Source organism: Neopelma chrysocephalum, unplaced genomic scaffold, assembly GCF_003984885.1.
Source record: "Neopelma chrysocephalum unplaced genomic scaffold, ASM398488v2 Primary Assembly neopelma1_59, whole genome shotgun sequence".
Lineage (NCBI taxonomy): Eukaryota > Metazoa > Chordata > Aves > Passeriformes > Pipridae > Neopelma > Neopelma chrysocephalum.
The window spans coordinates 4,306,929-4,332,524 of NW_020897714.1; the positions used below are offsets into that span (position 1 = coordinate 4,306,929).

The 25,596-nt window shown below is 36.0% G+C and overlaps 1 protein-coding gene across 1 annotated transcript in view; it reads right to left on the minus strand.

The window, feature by feature from the left end:
* Positions 1–447: 447 nt before the first annotated feature.
* CAPS2 (calcyphosine 2) overlaps positions 448–25,596 on the minus strand; it is a 32,336-nt gene continuing 7,187 nt past the window's right edge. The window contains 14 exon segments of the mRNA XM_027679737.1: positions 448–1,716; positions 3,020–3,116; positions 4,139–4,258; positions 4,770–4,924; positions 6,900–6,976; positions 10,426–10,541; positions 13,319–13,412; positions 13,520–13,581; positions 13,583–13,616; positions 15,146–15,220; positions 16,303–16,422; positions 18,741–18,808; positions 22,388–22,510; positions 24,692–24,847. Of these exon segments, the coding sequence (XP_027535538.1) occupies positions 1,541–1,716; positions 3,020–3,116; positions 4,139–4,258; positions 4,770–4,924; positions 6,900–6,976; positions 10,426–10,541; positions 13,319–13,412; positions 13,520–13,581; positions 13,583–13,616; positions 15,146–15,220; positions 16,303–16,422; positions 18,741–18,808; positions 22,388–22,510; positions 24,692–24,847 (1,473 nt within the window). The 3' untranslated portion in view covers positions 448–1,540.

Sequence of the window (25,596 nt, forward strand, 5' to 3'; positions counted from 1 at the left end):
CAGAAACACTAATTAAAAAAATCTTTCCATCAAGAGAAAGTCTGGCAGGAATTGTGAACAAGAAAATTGTAATGAGCCACATCAGAATTCCTGCTTAGAATAACCATTGATAAAATCTGCCTTTCCCTGTAAACCAATACACACAGACTTTTGCAGCCCCAAAAGAACCCTCCACAATCTCTCACTTGAAGATTCAGAGCAGAAACTGAAATTCTTGTTACAACTGAGGGTATGAACAATCAAAAAATAAAAATGCACAAGCTATTAGAACAAGGAAGTACTATATCTAGAATATACCCATCATCGACAGAGGACCAAAGTCCCTCATTTCAGCATCCATTCCAGCACTGCCCTTTAATTCCCATGAAATACAAATTCTGTCTCAGACTATAAATTCAAAACCAGGCAGACAAGTTCTAAGGAAACTAATATATTTTAATTGTATAGGCTTAAGAAATGCAGTTCAACGTACAGTTAATTTTAGTGACAGGTCTATTGAAACCAAAGGCTATCTCTCTCTCTCTCTCACTGTGTAATTAACAATACTTTTTCATTTCTTAACACTAATAATTTTACAGAATTAACAAGATGTATTACATTGAAAAAAGCATCTGTCTGAATATTTGAAGTAGCAAGGAATATTTTATGATTTAATTTTCATGGTGACAGAGGTGGTTGTTTTGGGTTCTTTTTAAATACTTTTCTGTTTTATACTTTCAGAGTAGATATGAAATGCTATACGTCCATTCGACAAAATATATAATTGCTAAGTTTTAGTTAAAAAAATTCTAGGGATATAAAGAAAACAGGTATTTAAATATAAATTATTTGTTTAGAAAACCACTTAGCAAAACATAGGAAAGGAAGATATGCATTATAAAATTCACGTGTGCTTTATAAAACCTTTGAGATTCAATGCTCAGCTTTGGATTCCTGACCAAAATGACAAAGTAAGATCAGTCAAGATGGTCCATAGGCCAAGGGGCTAGTTGCTGTGAACGTCTCTGCACTTTCAGTACTGCAAACACCCTCAAAACTGGAAAAGTATGACCTGCTCCCTTTCAAGCTAAGTGCTACCATAAGAAACAAGAAACAAGACAAAGAATGTTATAAGAAACTTTCTGAAGAAAAGTTACCATTGATACTTTATACAGTCAAACCTAAAACATTTCACAATGCATCATAAAACAAAATCTTCTCTTGCATATACACCTTCATGCATTTTAGTATTCTAATTCCCACTTATTTTAAAATATGCCACTTTATTCTAATATCAAAAAGATGACTTTTGGTATAAGAAACAGCCTTTATTATTTCCAATGAAATGAAAAGCATTCGTATTAGCAGAGTGGCTAGCATAGCTGAACAGACACTCCAAGAAATTTGCCATATATTATTCTTAAAGTATCTGAAGTTTTCAGTTCCTGACATCAGTTTAACACACTAATTATAAAGTAATGCACATCAAGATTAAATCCTCCCTTATTTAGTCACTCCTTGTTTAGAAGATGTTTCTTCTTCATTTTTGTCATCTTCCAGCCTAAATACCCCAAGAGTTCCTTAATATATTAACAAAATCATCATCACACACGATTCCAAAACTTAATCCTTCATAGTAATCTTCAAACTCAGAATAGGACACTTCAATAGGGTTGCTGCAGGTCTCTCCTAACGTTTCTAGAAATGACGATTTAATTTCTTCTTCTGCAGCTTTGCCTATGAAAGCATATTTTTCCATTAAATACATTTTAAAGAACAGTGAATATGTAGTATTTAATAGACTTCAGGCAAGAAACTTTCAAATTTTAGGTTTCAAATATTTTTTTCATGAGCAAAGTCAATATTCTGATTTCAGAATTAAGTCATTGGCTCACTTAATACGAGCTGTAGAAATCACCTTACTTTGATAGCATGACAGCATTAAATATCAACAGAAACATGGTCAGTCAATTGCAACGAATTGATGACATCGGGAAGATTTTTTTCTTCAAGGGAATGCAAACACTGAATAATGCATTTGTAAACTAAAATTTTGGTATTTCAGAAGTTATCTTGTAAGAAAGCATGTGTTTAATGTAACACAAGTTCAAAGTTCTAGGAAAAATTTAGGATGAAAATTAGCATTTGAAAAGTGTTCTGCAATTTATATGTGTCCTAGTGACTTTATAAAGATAATACTCAAGATGATTTTGTGTCATTGAGAAAAAAAATGCAAAAAATATGCCACTATAGCATTGGAAAAATTCACATGTTGTATTCCTATACCACCATACGTCTTCATATGTTATCATTAAAATCACTGGCAATACAAAAAAACATCCTCTTTTCTACAGGTAAAACCAAAAGGGTCACGACACTATGTAGACTTTCTTAATGACTAGTTTGGTACATGAAGATATTATTTTAGAAACTGCCATACAAATACTTAAATTCCTATTTTTTCAATGGTAGATTTTAAACATTTTTGAGAATCCTGAAAAAATAATGAATAATGAATGAATAATGAAGGAACCAGTACTTCCTCTGTAAAGGATGACAAACCTGTCCCAGAAATAAATGAAGTTTCTTCTGAATAAATTATTCAAGTGTAGAGTACACTCTGTGTCAGTTGGAATCCTTGTGTATTTTGATGGAAAACAGTCATGTGAAAATAAGACTATCCTCCTAAGTGAAAATTATTAATATCATATTTGTCACTGATAACTTACAGATGAAAGCTGAGAAATAACTGCTTACATGTAGTCCTACACCAGCAGGGAAAAGAATTACTCTGCATATATGCAGTGTGTGCAGCTTGATAAAGAGCAGTATTAAAATTGTATATATGAACTCCATTACTATTTATAGTCATGTTCTGGATAGACATATTGTAAGTCATCAGACAAAAAAAGTTCTCCCTAACAGTTCAAGTCTAAGTTAGTATGAAAACAGTTTGTATTTCCAACCAGTTCCTGTATCTGGTACTTCTGCTAACGACTTCAGTAGTTACAGATTTTTTTTGTTTGTTCATGTGAATTACCTGCCAATACTAGAGGATGTTTCTTTGCACAGTAACATTTTCTGACATCCACCATAGGCACACTCCCAGTTTTGTTGAAATCTAGTTTCATATAAGCCTATAGGGAAAAAAAGAGTTAAAGCATGAGCTTATAAGGAACAAAAAAGTGGAAAGATGAAAAGATCAAATACACTTAACTACCTGGCTTACACTAACAGATCTTGTGCAGTGGATTATTTCAATTTACCTATTTTATATAAGGCAATAAATACCAGAAAACTATTCTAGATTATGCAGTTTCATGATTATTTTATCGCAACAGCTTTCACATCAAATGTAGTCCCCGCATCAACTCAAAAAATTTTTCTCTCCATAATTTTTAGCTCATCCTCAGAATCAAAAGTGAAGCTGCTTCCCTTCTGCCTCCTTCAATTACTAAGATTCCTGCATCATTCTGACAGAGCCTCTTCAGCACTGCTAGCAGCAGCTTCATTTTCATTTCAGTTTACTCAAATACACATGCTCAATATAAAAGGCTAGAAGAGTCAGATCTCTCCATGATTGAAAGTATGAAAGTATATGTCATTTTTCTTGATCTTGATATCCAGTCACTACCACTTGGCTGGTTTGTAATCAGTGTTTGACACTGCAAACAGCTCCACATTACATTATAGACACATAACAAGTGGTACTTCAAATATAACAAGTCTCACAAATGACTCTAATTGTAGGTCTCAAAGGAGACAAGTATTATTGCCTCCTATTTCAGGCAATGTGGGAAAAAAGTCTACACTGATATAATCATCTGCCAAAATAAGGAAACAGACTTCTGGAAGAGATCGTTTTAGGGTGCCAGATGGTTTATACACTGGACTGAACTATAAGAAAAGCACATATACACGTAAAATCAAAATAATAAAGAAATTAATTCTAGAGTTTAAAATGAACTAATGAAACAATGTAACAGCATGCAATCCTCTAATTTACTTTTATTTTGATAAACTGATCTGAAACTTTAAAAAGTCAATTTCCAGATACACAACTCAGAAAAACAACAAAACAACCAGGACATGATAAGTAACTAACTCCAAAGTTAGACTGCAAAATATTTGCATTTAGAATATCTGCAATAAAACTTACTTTTCTTACAAAGGCTTTCCTATATTCATTCATTTCTCCAAATATGGCACGAGTAAATTCTCCATAGTCGACCTTACCACTCTTGCTATCATCAAGAATAAGCCATAAGGATTCGAAGTCCTGCAATTTAAAAATATTTTGCCAAAGTTCTTCAGTATGTCCTAAAATAAAACATTCGCTATAATGGAAAATTACAGTATTGTCACCACAAACCCCCCAAACTTCTAAATCCAAACTCATTTAAAGATTTGTAAAAACAATGCGTATCAGTCACTGATGACCATAATTCACATTATTTGCAGTTCTGATAGCTGTGGGTTATTTTCAAAACCTAACATATAAAACAAAGAAAAAACATATGAAAATAGCATCACACTTGCTTCTTCATGTCATGATGTAAGAAGATTGCATGCTTTTAAATATATTTTTTTTTAATTTTAAGAATTTCACACAGAACTGAATGCACAAATGCCAATATACCACAAGGAGAAAAAAAAACCAAACCAAAAACACCACCGAAAGAAAATGTGCAAAAATCAGCTATTAAACTACAGATTTAAGCAAAGAAAAGAAAGCAATTCCATAAATTAAGAAAGATAATACCAATTATTACAGTTTCAGCTAGACTTACCCCTTCAGGCATTTCCAAATGGAATACTTTTAGAGCTTCTTTAAAGGCTGCCTGAGAGAGAAAACCATTTCTGCTCTTGTCTACTTGTCGGAAATACTTTCCTAAGCCCGTTATAACCCGAACTCCTCTTTTACTTAGTGTCCCTCTGAATATACCTGAGGATTTAGAGAAATAAGGGACACAACATTTACCCGAAGTTGGCCTCTTGCTATGGAGATAATAGAGAAGTAAAGAACACCACACCTACTTATGATAGTGCTGGTTAAAATGACATATCTATGCATCCAGGCTCCCTGATCTTTGATGAAAGAATATCAGTCCAAAATGAAACTATCAGTTACTTAACATTTGAGTGGAAACCATATAAAGTACCAGCACAAAGAGACCACAGAAGGAAAGGAATAATGGCTATTGCCCTCTATATGCTCAGATTATAAAACTGTTTACTTCTGCTAGAACAGATTACATACCATGATTCAACAACAAAGCAACTTTGGAACAATACAAACACTCCATTATGAAACAGAGTTGGTTCTTTATTGTGCAAACATGTTAAAAACATGTGGAAACAAGGACAAATATGAGTAATTATGCAAAATCGTTCCAGAATTATATGCAGAGAACTATTTCTAGGGTAAAAACAACCGCCTTATCAAAATCTTCAGGTAGGAGGTTTACTTTAGGGATGCCTGAGTTTCTCAGCATATTCTGTTAACAGAAGTCACCTGCTATTACCTTCAAATTACTTGTATCTACAATTATAAAGCAAAATAGGGGCATGGTGTATCAGGATGCTTTGCTCTGGAATGTGGACAAGCAACCTGAACAATTCCCTATTTGCAAAGCTATCAGTGATGGGCTGAGAGAGGATACAGCTTTTGGTGTTGAGTTATGTTAAAACCAGTCTGACACATCAACCCCAAAGTAACATCCTGATAATAAGGCAAAGATTTGGCAGATAAGCTGCTAAGCTGACCTGGAGACATATGACTGGCAGTCAATCACTTTATACTATAAAAGTCCAGTCCATTTGCATACAGTAGGTTCTTCTAAAATGACACTTCTTGGAGTGTGTGTGGAGATTCCTCCCTTGGATAAGGACACCTCTCAAGGTTACCCCTCAAGGCTGAGTGAAAGAGATCTGCCCACGGTCATTTGTATGGGTGAGTTACATCAATCTCAACTTAATAATAGTTTCTTTCTATTTTGCTAGCTTTAATATAATTGCTTTGATATAGTGCACTATCCTATCCTAGTAGTTTTAGTTTCTACACTGTGTAGTAAATAATTCTGATTAAGATCTTTTGTCTAATCGTTTCTCATAATAAATAATTCCTTTTATATAAATATACCCGGTTTGCCATCTTTAATCCTGCAGGACAAAGTTGTACAAAGGTTCAATTACACCTCTGTAATTCCTTAGACTTAGAACCATTGACAAAGTCTGGGGCTGAGATTGGATCCAGCCACACTCAGGCTCCTCTCTGAGAAGCACTTTAGAAAGCAAGAGGTTCCTTTCTGCACCTCCTGACTTTAACGGGAGGGCTTCTCTAACAAACTTTGTCTGAAGCTCCCACTCCCACCTGTGACATAATGTGAAAGAAAGAAGTTTTTTCCAGTGAAGTTGATACTCAGTAGGATGTTAAAAGGTGCCTTAAAGTATACACATGTAACCTTCTTCCAGGTCACACCAGGAAACCTTTGACGCAGTCAGATAATTGAGAAATCAATTTGTGTCTATTATGCAAGGGGAAAAAATGGAATAACTAGAATAACCCTAATTTTTATTCCAGAAATCTTTTGTGAAAGGAAATGTCCAAGCACATTCTAGTGACCAAAGAGTGCCTACATAAAACAGGTTTAGCAAATGACAGCAAACATTCAAAATTATTCTCTACCTTTTCCATAATCTTTACCCAGACTGTTTACTCAAAGAGACAGCAGAAAGCATTCTTATGACTAATTTGTGCTAGTATCAGATTCCAGTAATATTCTGATAAATATTTAACTTTTGTTTAATTTCATTTATACAAATAAAATCGTTATAACATCACTATTGTTCATTGCCCTGAGCTGTAAAGACACAGAGATACAGAAATCAAAATAAAATGGATTCTGGTAGACACAAACCTTGAATCTTCTTGAACACTTTGCTGTCGTTGACCACTTGCTTGGAACATTGTTGCTTGAATTCCACAGAAGAAGTTCTAAAGAAATCAAAACTAATGTTGATTGGTGAAATTACACATAATATTACTATATTCAAAACAGCTGTATTAAAAAACAAAAAAAAAACATATTGAACTTTAATTCATATACTACCCTTATAAATACAGTATTCAATTGCTTGAGTTTGAGAGGGCACCCACAACAGTCCTTGCTGAACAGCTGCAGATGTGCAGAAATTCCTTTCTCACAATATTCCATTATCAGTTCCTCTACTAATTCATTAATTATGGATAATTCCTCCCGTGCACAAAATCTGCAGAAATTTATTTCAAGACAATCCTAATCTTCAGCTCATGCTACTGGAAGGGTTTGTTAAAACAACTACATTTAATCACCAACAGGAAAATAACATGAAGTAGTTACAAATCTCTCTTTAGAAGACAAACAGAAAGGGTGTAAACCAAAAGCTGGATCAGCATATTTAGGAATTCTGGTTAAATTTTGTGGATTTTCTTGGCAGGCTCCCTTCTGAGAAGGGTTTCCTAATAAGCCTTCATCAAAAATTATTATAAAGGTTGATAAAAACATACTGTGGAAGAACCTATGGGAAAAAAAAAACCACAAAACCCAGAAACAACAAAGTCCTATAATTATTTTAATCAGAACAGAAAAGAGAATAGAAAAGGACTACTGTCACATCAGAGCTGCTTGCTCACTAGTGCTTTGCCATGGCATACTCCTGCTTTCTGGGGCCAAAGACTTACCTCTCTGCTCTCTATTCAGACTTGCCTATATCAAATCACCTAAACTGGAAAGTCAACAACAACCTACAGAGGACAATGTATTCTCTAAAAAACATGTGTAAATCAAAAGATTCATGCTTTGTGACAGCAGGGCACAGGTGCTCCTGGAAACCTGCAATAGATCTTTTGGACTGTAGCCGAGCAGGATTCTCTCTCAGTACAGTAATGAAGGTTAGAGGACTCAATTCAAGAGTTTTGCACCAGAGAATAGAGCTGTGGTGGGTTGACTTTGGCTGGACGCCAGGTGCCCACCCAGGCACTCTATCACTTCCCTTTCCAACCGGACAGAGGAGAGAATAAGATGGAAAACAACTTGTGGGTATGGATGAGGCAGTTTATTAAAGCAGAAGCTAGGCAAAAGCTTGCGCGCGCAAAAGTGAAGCGAAAGACAGCAGGGTTTATTCTCTGCTTCCCGTGAGCAGCGATGGCCGGCCACTCCCGAGAAGCAGGGCTTCAGTACACGCGACGGTTTCTCAGCAGGCAGCCATTGGAGACAATGAATACCTGCCTTCCTGCTCCTTGCCTTAGCTTTTATATCTGAGCTGATGTCATATGGTATGGTATGACGTCATATCTGATACGACGTCATATCCTTTTGGTCAGTTTGGGCCAGCCGGCCTGCTTGGGTCCCCTCCAAGCATCTTGCTCTCGATTGAGGACAGAATGTTACAGTGCTGATGCTGTGCTCAGCAGTAGCCAAAACACTGGTGTGTTATCAACACCCTTCTAGCTGCCAATGCAAAGCACAGCACTGTGAGGGCTGCTATGGGGAAATGAACTCCAGCTCAGCCAGACCCAATACAAGAGCGTTCAATAACACCTGCATACAGAAGAAAAAGACAGACTTCACTGTCTGAAATTTAGTCACTAACGGAAAGAACACAGAGAGAGCATAAGAAAAGAAACAAGCTATTCCACCACAGGTAGCAAAAAAGCCAAAATTATAGCCCAGTGAGCAGGTCGTCTTTCGGGAACCTTCAGAGATAACATTGGATCAATTCCGAATTTCACAAGATTAGCAACAAATGAAAGAAAAAGCTGTTTACCTGAATGATAGGCTTCTGAGATGTAAATTTCTTACATAAACTACCTTAAATTAAACTATATAGTGTTTTATTTCATGGAGGGAACAATTAGCACTAAGCATCATACAACTATATATTTCTATAACCAATTGAATTTGAATTTACTGTTCTATGCACTGTTAGCTCACTATGGCTCCTTTGAAAAGCTTTCAGTATAAAGGGAAATTAAAATGAATATTACCGTAACTGAGAATAAGCTTCACATGTCTAAGCACTTACAGAAAAAAATAATAGTCAAGTTGTGCTAACAAAAATAATCTTTAGACACTGAACATATTTAATTGAGATTTTGTCATTGCTCTTCCTAATCAAGCAGGGATCAAAGCATCTGCTATATGAAGAGAGGCTGGGAGAGATGGAACTGGTTAGCCTGGAGAAGAGAAGGCTTGAGGGATCTTACCAGTGTGCATAAACACCTGACAGGAGGGAGTACAGAAGACTGAGACAGCCTCTGCTCAGTGGTGCCCGATGACAGGACAAGAGACAATGGGCACAAACTGAAACACAGGAGGTTCCCTCTGAACAATCAGGAAACACTTTTGTACCGTGAGGGTGACTGAATACTGAATATGTTGCCCACAGAGGCTGCAAAGTCTCCATCCTTGGAAGTATTTAAAAACCCAACTGGATGCAGCCTTGAGCAATCTGCTGCAGTGAACCATGCTCTGAACAGTAGGGATGGACTAGAGACCCTCTTGAGGCCCCTTTCTATGATTCTATGGTTTTATGAAAATTTCTACCGTGTAACATCTGCTATCAGCTGACACTCCTCACCAAAATCTGAGTAATCAAACCCTGACTGTATTTCCAACACTGTTAAATAACTTCCGTGATGAGGCAGGCACAGCAGTGTGATAAATTTTATACCAAGATCTTATTTGTACTAAGAAGCAGTATACTCACAATAAAAGCCAGAAACTGCAGAGAAAGATACTTAATTCTCTAGACAGATGACTTCTGTATAGGTATTGGTATGGACAAATCGTCAAAATTAACCATTTACCTAACCATTTGAAAAAATTCTAAAAAAATTCTCATCTTTCAGACTCTGGGACAACATAATTTAGTAAAAACTATTTTGAAAGAGTAAGCATAGAAAACATACAGTCTTCAACATGATGCCTGGAAGAACGAGGAGAGGAATGAAAAAGAAAATGAAAAACGAGAGATAAACCTCCAATTCTTCTCCTGTGTGTGTTCAAACACATATTATCATGACTGATATAAACTTTTAACATACATGTCACAAAAGATTCAATAATAATGTTGATCATTAAAAAAGCATTTTTGTCCAAATATAGTATTTTAGTTCATCGCATAAGAAAATTTTCAGTATATGATTAGTATATAAAAACATGTAACTTCAAACATGGCAAATAGGACAGATTCAGAATGTAATTAATTCTTTTATCCTTATCATTCTAGAAAGTTACTGAACTATGCAAAGTCCACTAACATCTATTACTTATTTAAACAGCCTAAATACAGATTCTGTTTTTAGCAGTGTAAGTAATAAGGTATTAGAAGCTCTTATTAAAAAAAAAATCCTTTTTGCTTAAGGAATGGAAGGTAATTTGAAAAACAGTTACCAGCACTTACTTCAGAAAATCCATAGCTGCTTCATCAACACTTATCACACGAAGGGTGAAGACAGGGTTCTGCTTAATGCTTTCTGGAAGGTTATGATCAACACTTCGGAAAGTTAGATTAGCTCCCTGTTGGTAAAGCATACAATGATTTAAAAATAGGTCATGTCTTAGGCCTCGTGCACTTCAACATCTTCATAAATTACGTAGACACATGACTGGAAGGGATACTAAGCAAGTTTGCAGACAACACAAAACTGGGAGGAGGTGTTGACTCCCTCAAAGGCAGGGAGGCCCTGCAGAGAGACCTCAACAAATCAGAGGACTGGGCAAACACCAACCGTATGAAGTTCAACAAGGGAAAGTGTCAGATTCTGCATCTGGGAAGAGGTAACCCCGGATGTTTGTACAGACCGGGGAATGAGATGCTGGAAAGCAGTGCCATGGAAAGGGACTGGTCGACAGCAATGCCCTGGCAGCCAGGAGGGCCAACTGTGTCCTGAGGGCATCAGGCAAAGCATTGCCAGCCACTCGAGGGAGGGGACTGTCCCGCTCTGCTCTGCACTGGTGCAGCCTCACCTTGAATACTGTGTGCAGTTTTGGGCACCACAATATAAGAAAGATATTAAGGTATTAGAGAGTGTCCAAAGGAGGGCAATGAAGATGGTGAAGGGCCTTGAGGGGAAGCCATATGAGGAGCAACTGAGGTCACTTTGTTCAGCCTGGAGGAGACTGAGGGGAGACCTCACTGCAGTCTACAGCTTCCTCATGAGGGGAAGAGGAGGGGCAGACACTGATCTCTTCTCTGTGGTGACCAGTGACAGGACCTGTGGGAATGGCCTGAAATTGTGTCAAGGGACGTTTAGGTTGAATATTAGAAAGGCATTCTTCACCCAGAGGGTGGTTGGGCACTGGAATAGGCTCCCCGGGGAAGTGGTCACAGCACCAAGCCTGACAGAGTTCAAGAAGCATTTGGATGATACTCTCAGGCACATGGTGTGACACTTGGGGAAGGTCCTGTGCAGGGCCAGGATTTGGACTTGATGATCCTCGTGGGTCCCTTCCAATTCAGCATATTCTGTGATTCTGTGAATTTCGTAAAGTACATAATCCAAGACTTTGAAGCATTTGTTAAAAGCATTTTGAAATGATGACAAAGTGTAGCTGGGGTGAGTTAACCTTCTAAACAGAGCCCTTCAAATACTAAATAAAACCAGCTGAGCTTCAGGTTCCAAGATGACACATTATCCTCTACATGCAGGTTTGTCTAGTAAGAGGGCATACTGTTGCCTAATCTACAGCTGAAAAATTTGAGGCTACAGATTGTTGTTCCCTCAGACACGCTCTGCTTTTCAATTTTTCTTCTCCCTTCAGCCTTATAAGATCCAAAACTCACTGGACCAGAGAAGAGAGTCACAGAAGGTGCAACACTGATTCCATGAGAGCAAAGTTCTCTCAGACTAGAAGAAACTCTTCAGTTATTTTATTGTTTAACAATAAAGTTATACTTTAAAAATTCTAGATTTCTCTAAGAAATATGGAATAAAAATATGTTATTAGTAGCATAGAGTTCTACTATCCAATATAGTCTCCTCTGAGTATTACTAATTCCCCTTCCCTCCAAGTTGGGGACAGAGGACACACCTGACATATTCTTCAAAGTTAAAGATGCTTTTTGGTTTCCAAGAAGAGGGGAGGGGAGAGAAAGAAAAGTAGCAAACTAAATGCAAAGAATGCTGAGAATAATTAAAAAAAATAGCAGTAGTTTTTACTGTAATAACTGTGCAGGCTTGGGTTACAAAATCTTCAGAACTCAAGAATTCAGAAGGAGGAGACAGAGACACTTATTGTGCAAGTGTTTAAACTATTTGGACTTTGTGAGAGGTCTGTATATCTTTAATATCAGCTCAGAAAGCAAGATTGCAGATATGGAGATTCACAGATACAACATCATTCCAAAGAACTATTGAACTTAATAGCAGTAAATTTTCCAGATGACTTTATGATACATCTTTATTCAGAACCCATTTCCATCTGCAGATTAGAAAAATACAAATGACAATAAAAAAAGAAAATCTCTAACAAGTAGCTTCAATCTCCATATCATAAATTTGTCTATTTCATTTTGGAAATTCTTAGACTGTCACTACATGCAAGCAGTTAGGATAAGTCATATGATGAGACAAAGCATACTAAGAACTAATGTCGTCTTCTTTTACTTCCAATACTTTATACAAGCATGGTTTTTGCTCTGAACTTCACATTTGCAGGAGGATGTGAAGAACTCAATGAAAATAGTCTGTACTTGAAAACTGGCTCCAGTATTTATAAACCACGAACATTTAACTCAGTACAGAAGTACAGCAGTACAGAAGATGCAATATGATTTGTAGTCAGTCATCAGATCAGCTGATGAAGTTTACCATTGTTTAAAATGCTTGTTCTAAACAGCTGGTGGTGTACATTTGAAACTGTAGGTTAAAAACAATTAACCTGCAACTTCTTCATGTATAAAAAATAATTAATCATTGCCTCGAGTTAAAAATGACAGCAGACCTTGCAAAGATTATTTATTTTTAACAAATACTTTAATCTACTTTCTCTTCAGGACTCTCCTTCTCAAGCAGATAATTTTGCCCACAAAAGGTCCAAACTCCCTGCAGTCTTGTGCCCTCTAGGGGGAAAATCAGAAACTACACCTTAATCTGAAGCCTAAATTGGAATCAATAAAACACGGGACAGCAAAATAATCCAGACTCCTGGAAGTCTTTAATTCAAAAATGTTATTGAAGGGAAAGACTTTTGGTCTTCCCAGAAGGCTAGATCACAATTTTCAATTCGAGTATCTAAATACTACTTCCAAGTCACCAACAAAATTGCCTTACATTCAGCAAAAGAATACTTACAACATAGAGGTCACCAAGATCATAAGCTTTTCCCTTCCTTTGCCCACGTTGATGTTGATAAACTCCTTTCTGGATGAAAGGCAAGGCATTTGTTCTGTGAAATAATTCAAAACTGGTATTCAAACAATTAAATTTATTTAGGCTTCTTAGATATAGTGAAAGATGTTTCCTAAAACGTTTTTAAAAAGTAATTTATCCTACCTGTTTCTTCCAAACTGTCGAAATTCATACACAGTCAGGGATCTGTCACATGCAAAAAAAAAATCCAATCAACTCTCTACAAGCATCGCGGCCATTTCTAGAAGGGAAATTAAAAAGCACCTTTATGTTTTTCGTCTATATAAATCCAATTCACCCCAAACATAAATAACACTTATTTTGGAATCAGAATGGTTTGGGTTGGATGGGGCCTTAAAGATCATCTAGTTCCAATCCTCCTGCCTTGGGCAGGGACACCTTCCACTACACCAGGTCGCTCAGAGCCCCATCCAACCTGGCCTTGGACACTTTCAGGGATCAGGCATTCATCACTTCTCTGGGCAACCTGTTCCAGTGCCTCACCACTCTCACGGTAAAGAATTTCTTCCTAATATCTAATCTAAACCTGGCTTCTTTTAGTTTAAAGCCATTTCCCCTTGTCCTACCAATACATGCACTTCTAAAAAGGCCCTCTCCAGCTTTCTTGCAGCCTTCCTTTAGGCACTGGATGGCTGCAATAAGGTCTCCCTGGTGCCTTCCTTTCTCCAGACTGAACAATCCCAACTCTCTCAACCTGTTCTGATAGTAGAGGTGCTCCAGCCCTCCCTCTGCTTATCTTCATGACCTTCCTCTGGACTTGGTCCAACAGGTACACGTCCTTCCTGTGGTGGGGACCCCAGAGGTGCATGCAGTGGGGTCTCACGAAAGAGGAGTAGAGGGGCAGAATCATCTCCCTTGACTTGCTGGCCACAATGCTTTTGATGCAACCCAGGATATGGTTGCCTTTCTGAGCTGCAAGCACACATTGATGAGTCCTGTAGCTTCTCATCCACCAGCACCCCCAAGTTCTTCTCCTCAAGGCTGCTCTCAATACCCATTTTATTTCCAATGCTGAGTATTGCAAAATTTTTTTTTTAAGAGGTATTTGACTATTTTCTCTAACCCATCATGGAATTCAACTTGTGGATTCAATCACATATTTTACTGCAATATTCCATTTATACAATGTTAGAAACACCTTTCAAGGCATCATGTTTTAGTATAAAATATAGTTTTCACTCATTAACTAAAGGATTATGTACACCAGGACTACTGCATTCATTGTGCTATATGAAGCTTTGTAGCTGAATCCTCAGCTATGTCTATCGAGCATACAGCTCACAGCTTCAGAAAAAAGGCATCACTTTCAAAGCTGAAAAATATGTTTATGCCACAGCTACTCGAATCAGAACACTTTCAAAGATGTCCTAAAGTTTAATACATAAGTCACAAAACCACATCTACAATTGTGACATTTACAAAAATAAGTTTTAGTCAACTGAGATGCCACAGCTAAAAGCACTGTTTTAAACAGTCCCTGTGCTAACTGTCTTTAACAGAGCTACAGGCATGATGGTAACATAACGACTTACAGATCTCAACACTACAGTGGGACTGTAAAGTCACTATTCATCAGCTATGTCAAAATTTGTATTATACATGTATGCATATATCTGCAACCACACAGCACATACTTTTTTCCTCTGCATAGGCAACAGAAACATTCAGTGCAAGTAATTAGTTCAAGAGAGTAAATATCATCATTTATAAATTCACAGAATTGAAAAGTTTCACAAAATTTGTGATTACCTCGATATAATCCTACTATCAAAGTGTAGCTTGTTAGAGAGCATGTTTTCAGTTAATCCTGATTTGGTCCTTATTCTGCGAAAATAATGCAGCATGTTAACAATACCTATAGGCTCACAGATAAATGTTACATAAAACTCAACCATTTCAAAACAGCAAAAAACATGAAATACGGTATCCTTGGCAACTGGTCGAGGAGACGATCCCTTGTAGTTGAATTAGAAAGCAACTCAGAGTTGTAATATATTCTGTTATTATATAATATGAGAGTACATTCACAGAAGGCATAAATATGAATGGGATATTTTGTTTACATACACTTTTATAAGAATTAAACCTCTGCCACTCACCATATTTCCATGAATCAATGTTGTCTTGCAAAAATACCCACACTGAGGCTTCTTTACCCACCTAAATGTTTTATATTGGCCCTATTACTAGTTCCAGAAATGAAGATTTGTCCATGTGATGGGTGTAAGAGATTGAGAGACTGGTTTTGTTGTCTTTCTTCTTTTTTTAAGATTACAAAGATGGCATTTGATGAGAAAGACTTTGGAGTACGATGTTAAAATGCACAAAGCAGAGATGCTCACCTGAATGTTGAAAAAAATTAACAGAACAAAACTCAGACCTGCAGATTCATTGCATTTTACAGATCACAGTGTTTTTTTATTTTTTCTTAAGTCCTTGCAGCTACTGTTTCAATGCTCACAGTCCAGGAATGTAATTTAAATGGCAATAAGGTTAATTATTGCAGCAGAAATCAAAACATGAAAGAAAAGTAAGATTATATTGTGACAATCTACATTAGCATTTACAGATGCATATTTATGCAATTTATGCACCTCAGGATATGACAGGATTGCAAGCATCCAACTTGCTTGGAAAAGGCTGGCAAAACCTTGTGATGAATAATACCAATATAAGCTTAAAAATGTTCTCCCAGGTTTTATAAATTCTATGAATCAATCATTATACACAAAGAATCCACATAAAAAGGTCCCACTAGGCAATAATAAGCACAAGAAGGCTATAAAAAAGGCCTCACATGAAGCTGGTGGATCCTAGTCAGAAATAAAACATGTGGAAAGGCAAACAAACTTCACAGAGCCAAAAAAACTACCAAACCAGTAGAAAAGGTATTTCAATAAACTTACTTTGTTTCATGCAGTATTCTTTTTCTAAAACGCACTGGTGCTGTCCCAAGTCCCAGAAGTCCTTGAGCTTCCTTGCAAACATCAGAACGCATAGACTGCTCTGGGTCACTTATAACAGCTCTGACCACAAAAAGCAGGGAGAAGCCCTCTGACTATTAGTATGTTTCAGTTTCAGGTCTTACATATTTTTACTCAGGAAAGAAAACACCAAAGAATAACACAGCAATAAAATCTCGGAGTTATCCATTAAGCTTGCGTAAATTTCTGGGCTTCATTTTTTGTTTGTTTTTACGAATTCTTAAGTTTATTACTTAAAATCAAATATATGCAATAATATTCTGGCAGTGCCTTACTATCTAGTAACTTTACATGTATATATGTATTATTTAAAGTATATTTTATATATTTTGATATAAAATAAATCTTAGTATTATGAAGGTTTGTGGTTTTTTTCATGATTTCCACTGTTTCTGTAAATATTCCACCAGTGATGTTCTTCATACATGGCTCCCACCAAGATCAGTGACAGCAGTTTCTAATAGTGGCCAGTGACATCACCAAAGAATCATAGAATGGCCTGGGTTGGAAGGGACCTTAGAGACCATTTAGTTCCAACTCCCCTGCTGTGGGCAAGGACACCTTTCACTAGACGAGGTTGCTCAGAGCCCCATCCAATGTGTCATCCAACAAAAACATTGGCACTTCCTTCCTCAAAGCACTGACTACAGAGCTGATAGGATCTCCAAGTCCCATCAAGCAGAAAAGAAATAGATGAACTGGTTTTTGAACATTTTGATATTTTCTCTATCTGTTCAGCAAGTAAACAAAAGACCTTTTAAAAATAAATGAGATGCCTGTTATGTTATTGAAATGGTTATCAGAAGGAAAAAAATAATTTTGCACAGCTATTATGGTTTTCTAAACCTGCTCTCTGATCTATACAGATCCATCTTTGCACACATCAGTTACACTGATTTAAGTGCAAAGTTGGCTCTACTAAAAAAAATATTCAAAACACCTTTGTGTTTCCTTAAATAGGTTTTTTTCATTCAACAGTTTTGAACTACTCTTCTCCAATTATCTGATACCAATTTGTTTGGCAGTACTGGCACAGTTATACTTGGAACATAAACAGAGAGATTTTTTAAATTAAAACTTCATCCTGATGCAACTGTAGCACTACTGAATATTGGCTTGACATTATCAGTAGAAGGGTTCAGAGTAGAAAAAATACATGGCAAAAATAAGGCAAAACAGCTGAAGTAGGGTAAACACAGAATGAGCATTCTTGATCTAAGATGCACAAAGCTGTACATTTAATGCTACATCAGTCGTACTGAAACACTTCAACACAACTAGTGTATTTTTAAGATCATCTCTGTAACAATCTTTAAAGAGGTATGACATTTATTTAAAAACTGGAGATTTCTACACTGAATAGTTGCCTAATTTTAATCCTGCTACAATGACACTTGTAATTTATCTTTATGTTTCATGACAATCTTGTTTCCCTCAGGCAACCTTCCTTTTATCTCAGCTTTTAAGTAGCATAAAAGTATTAACAGACTTTTAAACAATACAGGTAATTTAACAGCCATCGTAACAGAAACAAAGAAAAAATAAAATGGTGAGCACGACAACATTTCAACCTCAAAGTCTTAAGATCTGATGGGCTAAAATACCAGCACAGATGACTACAGAGACTGTAAAATAGGCATAGAATGCAACATGTTGTAGATGTACCCACAGATACTTCTTAGCAAGAATAAACTAAAATGAAACTATATTAAACTAGCTTGCATCTTCCTATATTGTCATAACTAGACAGCTTGCATAAAGTCCTGAATTATTAAACCATGCTTAAAATAGGGGGATCTTTCCACACAGAAGCAATGTTTTCTTGTAGCTAAAGGGATAGCAATGAATTTAGGAGAGCCTTACTGTACAATTTTGATCAACTTGATTTATCATTGTGTCTTTTTTTCCTACCTGTCCAACACTGGTATAATACTCCTTTATGCCTGAAAGATGTTGTGTCAGTATTATTAAAGGAGTATTAATAAAGCTAAGATTCTAAGAAAAGACAATACCGAAGAAGTGTAATTCGTAACACCAGGCATCCATATATTTTGTTGCGGTACAGGAGGGTTATTTCTGTGAGCTAGCGCTACTGTAAATCCCTTAAAATAGGTTCAAGTATAAAATTAAAAATTATTCTCAGAAAAAAGATTAACATACACATAGCACTTTATAGTGATCTCTTAAGTTACATTAAAAAGACACTTAATTTAAAGAATTTTTGCAAGCAATACTACTACATACGACTGCATAAGACTTGGAACAAGATGACCAAAATACCTCTTAAGCAAGAAAAGCCACACACAGATCTAAATTCTTGTGTAGGGAAAAATGCAATTTTACATCATAAATTCACTTACCTACATAACTGATCCACCATCACTTGTTCTACTACTGCCTGTTTTCTCCTCTCTGCAGCAACATCCTCCTGCGATGAAACACTGACTGAGAGCAAATGAAACATATAACACCAGACACTTCAAATAATAAATTACTCTTTAACCATCAGAGGTCACAATCTTACCAAAGTCACAATTAATATTTTTTCCATCTTTTTTAAATAGAGTTCTATTAGCATAACAAATATGCATTAATATTCTCTGCTACACACTAAATTTGTATATGCATATTAGTTGTCACTAAATATGAGAATTCTACTATTTCAACTGACAGACAGCATCCTTATTTCTGTATTGTTTCTGAGACATTATGTAAGTACAATAGAGCCTGAGGAAAATCACACTATTCCAGGTCTCATGGTTGACACAGATTCCAACTCTGAGAATGAAACTTTACCTCCAGCAATATTTAGTCAAAAAAATTCTTTTAAGACTTTTAGTCTCAGTGCAAGATTTTTCTCTCCTGCATGCCACAATAATTTTCTGCTGAGACACGCCAATCTGAAAAGCCTTTCAGAAAATATCATCCTAAGGGGGAAGGGGATTTAACATGAACTTATTATTTTTATTAAAGTAACACTGAATCATAACCTTATGCCTCTCACTGTAAAGTGTGCAGATATTGATCAACACCCCTTACACAGAAAGAAATCAAAGCACAAGAGGATGCCCCAGAACAGTATAGAGACCACCAGCAACAACCAGACCTCAGCATCTCTGTTTGTTTTATCTTCCTGATTTCTGAACTTTTTCACTGAACTTAAATTTGCCTTTTTTTTCCAAAAGACAATTTTTATATATAAGAAAACAGAGATTATTGTTACTTAGGGGATTTATGCAACCTTTCTGATATTTTTTTTAGGTATTCTGAAACTAAAGAATTAAGAGGTTTTTCCAATTGGTAATTTTTTCTGCACCATTTTTGTGTGTAAACCAAATTCTAGAGAGATCAAGTCTTTCCACGGATGAAGAAGAACTGAAAGGTGGTTCCCAGACACCAGGTAACCATAACAGATAATTCCCAATTCCACAGAAATGTTACGGGTAAAATTCACATCATTCAAAATAAATACTGCTTGGCACTAGTCAAAAAAAGCCAAATCTAAAAAACCCAAATAACTAATGTAACACCAGACCAACTGTTGGTTATCCCATACTGATTTTAGGTCTTAAAAGATTTTTGAATTATAGGCGATAGGGGGCTTTTTAGTTTGTTTTCATATTTCATTTTTGTACCTATCAGAACTATAGGGTGCTTTATTCTGAGTTATTGATTCTGCTCATTAACTGTCACAACAGATGTATTAAAAGGCATGATGTAAAGGAGGACATAGGGATAATACAGAGCAGTGTTTGTTAAAACAGAACATATTCCATGGACCTTGGCTTATAGGCCCAAACCAGTTAGCATGCTGAAAAGAATGTGATTTTTAAAAAAAGGGGAAAAAAAAGAAAGCTTACATCTTGAATTTCAGTGAATACTAGGTCACTAAATGTACTTTTCCATGGAACGTCCCCCATTCAGCTCTTAGACAAAAGCTCTACTATGAATTTGCAAAAATGTAGAAGGCAAAAACTGAACTTGCAGCAGCTCTCACTGTTTAGAAAGTAGTAACTGTTGTTCCCTAAATATGACAATTCAGAAAAAAACATCCTTTTTCAAAGGTTATTGAATTACCTATTTTCAAAGGTAATTGCCATCTATTGGCAATTACACGTGTACTATAAACTTTCATCTCAAACTATAGAAAAATTAAGAGAAATTCTACTTTAACATTTGACTTTTTGGTAATGATTACAGTAAAAGGACATGTTAACATTGTGTATTCTTAAGCACTTTAAAATCAAATGGTAGCAATTGAAGCAACATTTAAACAATGGAAGTGACATGCAGTCACTTCTGCTGATTTTTTCCATTATTCTTACCACTATCAGAAGCATGAACCTGGGAGAACCTAAGAGACGCTCCTAGAAAAAGTGAGTCAACCTATGTAGCCACGAGTGCTAATCAATAACAAAAGGGCTTCTGAAGGTCCCAGTAACACCTTGCTCAGACACCTCCTGACTTCCTTTTAGAGCATGCCAGCTGCAGAGTACCTGCTATTTTATGGTCCTGCACTGCTCCCTTTCTCAGTATTTTCATCTTATTTGATTTGATACTAAGTAGTTACTCTAGTGAACTTCAAGACTTTTTTCCATTACCTTCAGCCTATAGTACAGATTTTCAAATTTATTTTAAAAATAAGAGCTTCTTCAAGTTCTTCATAAAAGTACTTTCTCAAAAGATTTTCTTATCATGAAAATGAATAGTGACCCCAGTAGTGAAACATCTGCATTCACTTTGACAAGACCAGAAATCAAATAAAGGCTTGCAATGATGCAAATTTCAGTGCTGAGCAAAGAAAATAAATTAAAATTATTATTTACTTTAAAACATCATAAAATTTCTCATGGATTAATATTCCATGAGAAAGTCAGAACGTATAACTCTGCTCAACAATACTTTCAAAAACCAGCTATGATAGCTATCACTTTGCATATGCAAATACTGAATCATGCAAGATCAAATCAAGGTTCTTCATCATTGTAAATGATCCTAAATTCAAGAGCTAACCTTAGATGGGCAAGAAATCCTAATGGCTCAGTCCTAAAAAGAGTAGAATGTACATCTATGTAAGGAATTAAAGAAACATATTGGGTACATCTGTATAAGATAAGTTTTAATTCCCTTCTATGCATGCTAGTGAGGCCATACTTGTTCCATTCCTCAGTTTCCTCCTTCCCAAGATCAACAGGGACAAGAGGAACCTGGAATGGATCTGACAGAGGATCAGAGCCAAAGCAATTGAAAGGAGAGTCTAACAGAGCTTAGGTTTGTTTAGTTCACAAAAACAGCAGCTATGAGGCATTCTGAAAACATCCTGTGACAAAAGAGAAGTTACAAAGAAGACATAACCAAACTTTTTTTGACAGTAGCCAACAGTATAACAGGAAGTGAAGGTTACACACTGAGCCTTGGGAGGCTTGATACGGACAATAGGAAAAACTTCTCAAGGAGAGCAGTGTATGATATGAAGATGAAGATGCTGGCTAGAGATGCTGCAGAAGCTCCATCCCCGGAGCTTGTCAAAGTCATTGCTGACTTAATCTAATACTAGCAGCAGAGCTGATGGAATCATGGAATCCATGGATCATGAAACACAGGCTCAGCTAAAAGCTACAGATCAGAGGAAATCATAGAATATCCTGAGCTGGAAGAGACCCACAAGGATCATCAAGGCACTGAATGTAACACTATGTTCAGGTTCAGTCAAATCACTCAGTTATTCTTAGTTGTATAAACATATCTGTACTTATTATTCATAATTTTCATTTTCAGTTATATACATTACTCCATAAAATAAAAGCATTGCAGATAAGATTTAAAAAATGCTCACTGGGTTGCTCAGTTTAGCTCCCATTGAAAGAATATTTAAACTCACATGATTTCAATGGGTGCAATTACATATTAGAACCAAATCACCAAAGGCATAACTTCTGTTAAATATCTGGGAAGTCATTCTCCATATCCAGATTGTTAACAGCATAATACCAGTCAAAAAACTTACAGCTTCCAATTTCCTTATACTGTGCTGCATATTATAGGGCTTGTTTGTGTAGCATTGTTGCAGGAGAGCTTTCTCATCAAGAGCTACAAGATCATCATTATGTCCATCTTCAAGCTGTTTACTCTACACAAAAAATACAATATTTTCATAAGTCAAATTTAACAAATTATAAGAAAAACAAACCAAAAAACCTTTTCCTCAACAATTAATTTAAAAGTCCTTCTCTTTCTTTTTTAAAGTCTCTACTAGTTGTACTTCATGCTAATTAAAAAAGAATTTTTTAAGCATAGCTTTCAACAGAAACTGAACTTATAAATCTTGCTCTCTAATCTTTCCTTATCTCTTTTGAATACTTACCAGCTTTCATTTACACTGAAATAAATTTAAAAAAAGCTCAAAACTTTTTCCTACAAGTTTTATGAAAAAACAGCAACAAGTCAGAGAACGCAGATTGTAGTACCTCTGAGAAGACAATAGCTCATCCTTTTTCTGTTCTGCTCAAGAATAGCCAAGAGAAAGCAGTGGATTTGCTGTTAGACATATAGTTCAAAGTTCACCACTGCAGTGAGGCTGCTTTGTGACCAGTAAAGAAGTTAAATATAGTCTACACAGGGAAAAGCCAAAGCATGCTGCTGAATGGTTCTAAGAGACTTGTAAATCAGTCCCAGGGTATGACAGAAATATCTCCTACATGAAGGATATGAAGAAAATGGACAAAGGAGATTGTTTACAGAAGTCAGGAAGGAGGTAACAAGGGAATGAAATTGAAAGAGTAGGTTTGTTAGCAGTGCTCCTCAATAAGCGGCTTCCTTCCAGAAAAGAAAAGTTATTACAACTTCCACTAATCAATTAAAATAAGTGTATTGAAATCTAAAGAGGTTTTGATTCATTAATCTAACCAGGTAGTGATAATGTCTAACATAAAAAATTGTTCTGATAGACATTATATTAAAATGTGTGATAAGAACTGGCACACATACTTTTAGTGCTTAGCGAGAATCTTTCTGGAACCCAAAATCACCAGAAAAAGCCAGTCCTGCTTTTTCTCTCCCAGTATACACTTGCCATCCATTTCTTCATTTTCAGATTAACTCGGCTGCTCTCATCTGCCACCAAACATAAAACTAAACCACAAAATAACAGATCCTTTTTTCATTCACTTCTTATTAATGGAATATTTATAGGGTTTTGCAGGTTCTCCAATTTTTTCTGAACACTAGAAGCCTGACTCTGAGAGGATAAAGCTCTTTTAAAGCTATCAGCAACATGTGTAAAATGATAACAATATGTGAAACATAATCTTTGTCTTATGTAAGACCTTCCTTTTTCATTCCTCTGAACGTTAAGCAAATAAAATCAGTAAACTCATTGTTATTCACCACAAACCTTTTCTCTGAAAAGCAATGAGCACAATATGTTCCCTCAACATCTGCATACTTAACTTCTCATTAAGATTCTTAAATGGTCATCTACCCTCACAGCAGAGTTTAGCATTTGGCCAGTTCTCACAGCTGTTGCTTATTTGTTTCCTACTTCCTTACACCTACAGTGATGTATCTTTCCCTGTTCAACCACTCTTCTCTGCTATATCTTCCTGAACAAGAGGAAAGTTGGTTTTTCTCACCCCTTTGTTTTCCAGTTTCTCTCCACTGATCTTCCCTTCTTTGTATCTTAGTTTTAATTTAAAAACACAAAACAAATCTGGCAGAATTAATACAGCTTGCAGTCCAACTGTAGCATACCTTATACAACATCAAAGCAAAAAGTATAGATAATATCTTTCATTATTTTAACCCCATATTCCTTTCCATTTTCAGTGTTAATAGTTCCCTTAGGGACAGATTACATCTTTCATTTCTCCTTTTTAAGTGCTATATACAGTCACAATTTAATAGAATAATAATTATAATATTCCTGTATTTAAAAAATAAAAAAGCTTGAATTAATTTTACCAAGATCTTCCCGCTGTCTCTCATCTTCTTAGGTTGTAAATTCTTCCCTAACAGTCATGCTAATCCTCATGCTCAGGCTAGAGGTGGACTATGAAGGCAACGTGTTACTTTTCTTACCAGAGAATACAAACATACTTAAATTCTCAGAGCACCTCAGTTTCTTGCTCTGGAACAACTGAAACAAGCTTCCTATGTTTTATTTCCTCTGTAATAGAAATTACACATTTCTATTTCTTTACAGTAAAAACATGGAAGAAGTTAATTACGCACACACTCAAACCTCTCCAAAAGTGTAACTAAATACTAATGTGCATTTGCTGTTTAAAAATGCAATTACTACTTTGCCAGCTACCTTTATTGAAGCATCTGAACACCGGAGGTGGTCCCTCCTCTTTTCTGCAATTCTATGAGGATATTGCTTATATTCTTCCTTCATATCTGGTTCACACTGACAATGCTTCAGTTTGTATCCATCTGTTGGGGATGGCAGATTTTCTGGTCTTGTCTTCTGCTCCAAAACAGAATGTCAAAGCAAAGAGTAATCAATATAGAAGTCTCTTATTGATCTATTGAATGAGACCAGCATTATTTTAATTCCTATCCAATATAACTTCAGAAACTTCTTGACACGATGCTTCAAATTAGGAAGAAATGCAAACGTGACTGCGTGACTGCATATCCAAGCTTAATTTTCATTGAGTTTTTCAAATTCTACCATTTTAAAATATAAAAAATACATAGTCAAGTAGTTTTACTTAGTTTTTTTCTTTAAAGAAAGAAGCCAAATTCAGTGGTTCCACCATATAACATGATGCTACAGATCACTGAAATTGAAAGTGAGACATTTGATTCTGGATGGTTGAAAATGGGCAAATGGATGTTTTTCAGTCAGAAGTTCTAATATTCTTGTATGGCAGATGAGTATGAGCACTGGGACTTTGTTCCCTAGAACAAGAGCAGCTGAAAAGGCTAAGTACCTTTACAACCATTTAGGGCTCCACACAATGGAGACTGGGATCAGTAGAAACAGCAGCAGTGTCAGAAGGCCAAGACACCATTTTTTTTCCTCTCCCTCAATAATTAACACCTTCAATGTTTAAGTTATATTCCTTCAGTGCCAACAAAACTAAGGTGACCATATCTAGCATCTCTACTGGACACAATTCATCTTGCAACAGCAGTTTAACAGTCCTGCTTTAGAAAGCCATTTCTTAAAACCCAAAAAGATTTATGTTTTTGGAAGGCCAACTTCCGCTT